We start from the raw sequence: 5,248 nt of genomic DNA on the forward strand, positions 1-5,248 counted from the left end.
ACTTTGAGCCCCTGCCCCCCAAAAATCCTGTGCACGCCCCTGCTGGAGAGAGGATGACTGGGGTGTATTCATAGACTGTATAAGATATATACAGTCTATGGGTGTATTGTGGACGGAGGGGGTGAAACGCACACTCCAGACCAGGTGGTGGCGCTGTTGTGTCATTGCCGTGTTAGCCAACCACAAAAAAACAAAACAAGAAGACGAAGAAGCGAAGAGCAGGCCTGGAGTTTTAGGTGATCGGATTTGTCTTAGCAGGTGAACTTTTCCCCGAACTTCCGCTCTCGTGTTGCTCTAAAGACATCTACTACAGTTCCCGCACATTTTGGCATCACGCAGCAGCGGAGGAGCTCAAGCTTGTGGCTCTCGGGAGAGGAGGTCGCGCGCGGACGGCTAACCGAGCTAGCTTACAGATTCCTCCCGGTTGGCGGTGAAGTACCCGCACACGCACGCCTGCTGTGGGATCGCGGCTCTACTGAATGCCAAGTGAGCATGCGTCTGACACCTGTGCTTCTCTTACCTGCCTGACGTTTGGGGCTTTTCTTTTTTCAAAGTTTTGTCATTGTTTATCGTGATCCTTTGCGGGAGCAGGATCTCCAACTTCAATGAAAGTTTCTCTGCTCTTAAATACACCATCTCTGATCTCCTTAGGTCCAGAGACTGTCTGACAGTTAAAACGAATAACCTTTATCTTCATCCTGCGGATCCTCGCAGATAATTCTTACTTAATTGTGATTGGTAAAGATTCTCACCAGAGATCTATGGTCCATGTTGGTTCTCTGACATCAGAGCACAAAAGAGATTCTCCAGAATCATGAGAAGTCGCTGGGATTTTTCAGTAGGGATCAGAAATCATGTTGTATTTCAGGAATCCCCTGGGTTCTCCTGGAATTCAGAAAGCATCAGGATTGTTTTCATCACTCGCTTAATTCGGAATTCCACTGGAACCACCAGGGTTATTTGATCTTCAAATGCTGTTGAGAAAATAGCTTGTTCTGATCTGAAGCTTAATTTTAATTTTTCTTGAATCAAAACCTTCCATATACATGAACAAACCAGTGTGAGGGAACTACAGCAGATTCTCTCTCCTGGTTTGATGTAGGCCATGATTCATGTTTGTGCAGCAGTTTTAAACCATTCTTTACATCTTCAACCACATGAACTCTTTACACAACACTGATTGTCTAACAGTTTTTTTTCTTGCAGCATGGCGGCCAAATCTGGTGATGAACGCCTGAAGGAAATGGAGGCTGAGATGGCTCTGTGAGTTTAGCTTCTTGGATGACCTTTCTGCCCCAAACAAAATCCCCCTGCAAGCTCACTTATAGCCCCTTAAGTAAAAAAAAATGTTCACCAGACAGATCCAGAGGACCTCTGGTGGCTGCTTGTTCATCATGTTAGGAGAGCATCAGCTTTAATTTTCCATCATCTATCCTCTGTATCCCTTTCGGGGTCACATGGTTGCTGGAGCCTATCCTAGCTACGGTTGGGTAATCAGTTTTTTTGCAGACACCCTCACATGCACACCAAGTGGTAATTTAGAGATGCCAACTAACCTATGAGGGATGATTTTAGTCTGTGAGAGGAAGCCAGAGTTTCCAGTGAAAACTCACACAAAGATGAGGGTAACAAACTTCACACAGAAATGACCCAGCTGGGATTTTGAACAAGGAGGTTCTTACTTTGATGCAAGAGTGCTAACCACTACACCACCATGCAGCCCCTGTGCGCTCTGCCTAAATCAGGAGTGTCAAACTCAATCACACAAGGGGCCAAAATCCAAACACACTTTATGTCACGGGCCGAACAGGATTAACATTTATTGAACACTAAAACTACATTTTTAAAACCGTAACTTTTTAACATAATTATGAACTAGATATATAGTATTACATGTGATAATGATAGCGTGAATGCTGTAAGCTGAATTCTCACTAGTTGTACTACAAATGTATGAAGCCATTAGAATACAGGAGTCCTGTTTACCAGTAGAGTGGTGTCAGTCAGAGGGTTCTGGTGTTTGTATTTCATCTGTTTGGTACATGATTTCTCCTCCAGCTGTGATAATGTTTTTTTCCTTAAATGCCTCTGCAGTTTTGAGCAGGAGGTGCTTGGTGGTCCAGTGCTGTCAGGAAGCCCTCACGTCATGGATCAAGTCCCGGTGGCTTTGGCCGTCTCGGCTGTTCCAATGGTGCGGCCGATCATCGGCACCAACACCTACAGACAGGTCAGTGTCTTCTGGGTTTTTTTTGAGATTGTTCTGTGTTATCATGTCACCCAAAGCCCTCTTAGAGACGTAGTGCCCGTGTAGTGCATGCGTGTGACCGTCTTCTTCTTCCATTTCCTCCAGGTCCAGCAGACGCTGGAGGCCCGAGCAAACTTCGTAGGTCCTCCTCCACCCCCCTTCATGGGACCAGGTAACATAAGAGAAAAACAAGCAACTGTTGTACTATGAGAACATTGGTATCACTGAGCCACTGTACATCAAACATCCAGTTATCCAATCTCTCAAGTTATTGTATTTTTAAGAAAACTTTTAACTTAAGGAAGCTAAATTTATGATTAATGTGTAGATTCCTCCCTGATGTTTGTCCAGTGTGTTTTCTAGTTTCTAGTTGTACATGTCTATGTGAAAGCACCATGGCAACCACTGTGTTGTCATGTTGTAACACAGTGGGTATGTGTTTTTTTTGTAGATTTTTTTTGCAGTTCCAACATAAGTAAAGATAACTCACACTGATCGTTTATCTGGGCTTTGAAGGCATGTAACTCATCCACTTCCTGACTCTCTACATGAAGAACATCGTCAGCGTGTTCAGGCTTGAGGATCTGCTGAAGTGTTGAGGAGTTTGGGTCGATGTGACAGCAGCCTTCTTAGTTGTCTTCATCTCCTCAATAGATTCTGTGTGGGGTGTAGGTACCATATGTGTTCGGCCTAGAAGATCGGTACGGGGGCTTGCGACCAGTGATGATGTCACTTAATGTGGAGATCTACTCATTTATTTATTATGTTTGCATTGACAGCTCCTTCCCAAGCGTCTGCTCTCTTCAGTGTTTTTGGCAGACAGTGAACAGATTCTAGCTGGGCTTCGTCCGGTCTGTGAAACCAAGAAAGATGTTCAACACTAGTAGTACATATTTAGAAAATTACTTGTGAATATTACTTTCCTTTAAAAAAAATAGTACGACCGACAGCTACATGTAGCCTCAAATGCACTTAAAATTCACACGGGCAGTGCAGCAATCTGCATCTTTGCTGCACATATTACGAGTAGCCAATGGGAATTTCCATCAGTTTTTGTGCTTGTCGAATGTAAACGTGGGAATAACATGAGCAATGTTTAAAAACATCAAAAATTAAAATAAATAAAGAATTAAAGACATCAACGACGACCCACGCTAGCATGCTACTTGCTAGTTCCCACTTTAGCATAAACTTCCTGCTTCCCAGCCGGATTTCTCTCTATTAAAATGTGATTCCTGTCATGTGATGATTCCTCTCCATCGGATTATTTTCTTGTCAAGGTTTTTAAAGTTGATTGCAAAACATTGCGCACCCTTTTGTGATTCTTTGCATACTTTTTCGGACCTCTTCAGTTCTTCACTGGGGAAGACTCAATGCATAGTAATGGCGCACGTCTGTCACTTCCTTTGTCACTTGATGGTGGTCCAATGGTCCGTAGCAAGCCCCCGTACGGATCCGGAAGGCTGAACACATATGGTACCTACACTGGAGTGGCCCCTACATTTCTTTAGTGTGGGAAAGGGAATCCAACCTTTTCAGTTATCTGATGTCATCTAGACTAGAGGTCCCCAAGCATTTTCTAATGAAGGCCACATAACTGTTTTCTTCTATGATGTTGGGCCGGGATTGGTTTGTAGGCGGATGAAGTGTAACAATCACAGCCTAAATGTAAACCATTACAGTTTTCCAGAAAACCACACAAAGCTAAATATTAAATAATTCATTTTTGTAATCTTCATTAAAAAAAAAATAAGCATTGTGGTGGTTGTGTTGGCCAAGGTGGGAACTGACCTGAAGATGAACGCGTTCAACTGCTCTAACTCTGCACCACAGCTCCCCCAATGTGTCTGACTGAAGGCTTAGATCAAATCTCACATTCACATGGTTTACACCAGGGGTCCCCAAACTTTTACTTGTGAGGGCGACATAATTGTTTTCTTCTCTGATGGAGGTTCGTAGGCTAACAGAAAAAGTGGAGCAATCACAGCCTAAACATAAACACTCGTGGTTTTCCAGAAAGCAACACATAACCAAATTTTAATTAATTTGTTTCTGTAACTTTCATAGAAAAAAAAATTATAGTAAAACATTTTAATTCTGTAAGGTAAATGTGGCCACTGAAGATGCTTGTGCTGATAGCTGAAGATGCAGAAAATGATAACTAAAAATGCTGAAGCTAACAGCTGAAAACGCTGAAGCTGATAGCTAGCTAAAATATTATTGAAATGCCAAATTAGCCTAAAAAAGAGAAAAAAAATTCTAAATTAGCCAAAACAGCATGTTGCTGAAATATTAGCTAAACTCCAAAATAGCCCAAAAATTGAGAAAATTTTAATTTGGCCAAAACCGCTAGCATGTTGCTCAAATATTGGCTAATGCCAAATTAGCCACAAAAACAGAAATTGTTTAATTTAGCCAAAACAGCTAACATAAAGCTAAAATATTAGCTAAACTTAGACTTAAACTTTTTAGCCAAAAAAATTGAAAAAAAACCCTATATTAGCCAAAGCAGCTAGCATTTGCTTAAATATAAGGTAAATGCCAAATTAGCCTGAAAAACTGGTAAAATGTGTAATTTAGCTAAAACAGCTAGCATAAAGCTAAAATGTTAGCTAAGCACCAAATTAGCCCTAAAAATTGAAAGAGCCAAAATAGCTAGCATTTGGCTAAAATATTCGCCAAACCCCATAATTGCCTTATTCTTAGTAATTGCCAAAACAGTTTGAAAGGATAGAGCTGAATATTTTAATAGCTGAATGAACTGAAGAGCTATAGACATTCAAATCAAGTATGGATGAAAATAATAATAAAAGATAAGGAGTAAGTAAATCACTATCAAACCAATAAATGGTCTATCTTCTCCCATCATAGTTCAGACTGCAGACGGTGGAATAAAAAGTCACGTTCTATGTGGGTCTTGATTGGCGTATCTGAATGTGTGGGGGGGGCGGGGCCAATTGTGGAGGCGGGCCTGACTAGTCCTTGGACATTCTGGTCAACTTC

At 41.7% G+C, this 5,248-nt stretch overlaps 1 protein-coding gene across 1 annotated transcript in view; it reads left to right on the forward strand.

Annotated features, from left to right (window-relative positions):
* Positions 1-5,248, forward strand: part of rbm42 (RNA binding motif protein 42) — a gene marked incomplete at its 3' end in the record, with an annotated part of 7,318 nt that overhangs the window by 1,112 nt on the left and 958 nt on the right. The window contains 5 exon segments of the mRNA XM_024268121.1: positions 9-258; positions 340-486; positions 1,207-1,263; positions 2,095-2,227; positions 2,351-2,417. Coding sequence (XP_024123889.1) covers positions 1,208-1,263; positions 2,095-2,227; positions 2,351-2,417 — 256 coding nt within the window.

The sequence above is a fragment of the Oryzias melastigma genome, linkage group LG16 (genome assembly GCF_002922805.2).
Source record: "Oryzias melastigma strain HK-1 linkage group LG16, ASM292280v2, whole genome shotgun sequence".
NCBI classification, from domain to species: domain Eukaryota; kingdom Metazoa; phylum Chordata; class Actinopteri; order Beloniformes; family Adrianichthyidae; genus Oryzias; species Oryzias melastigma.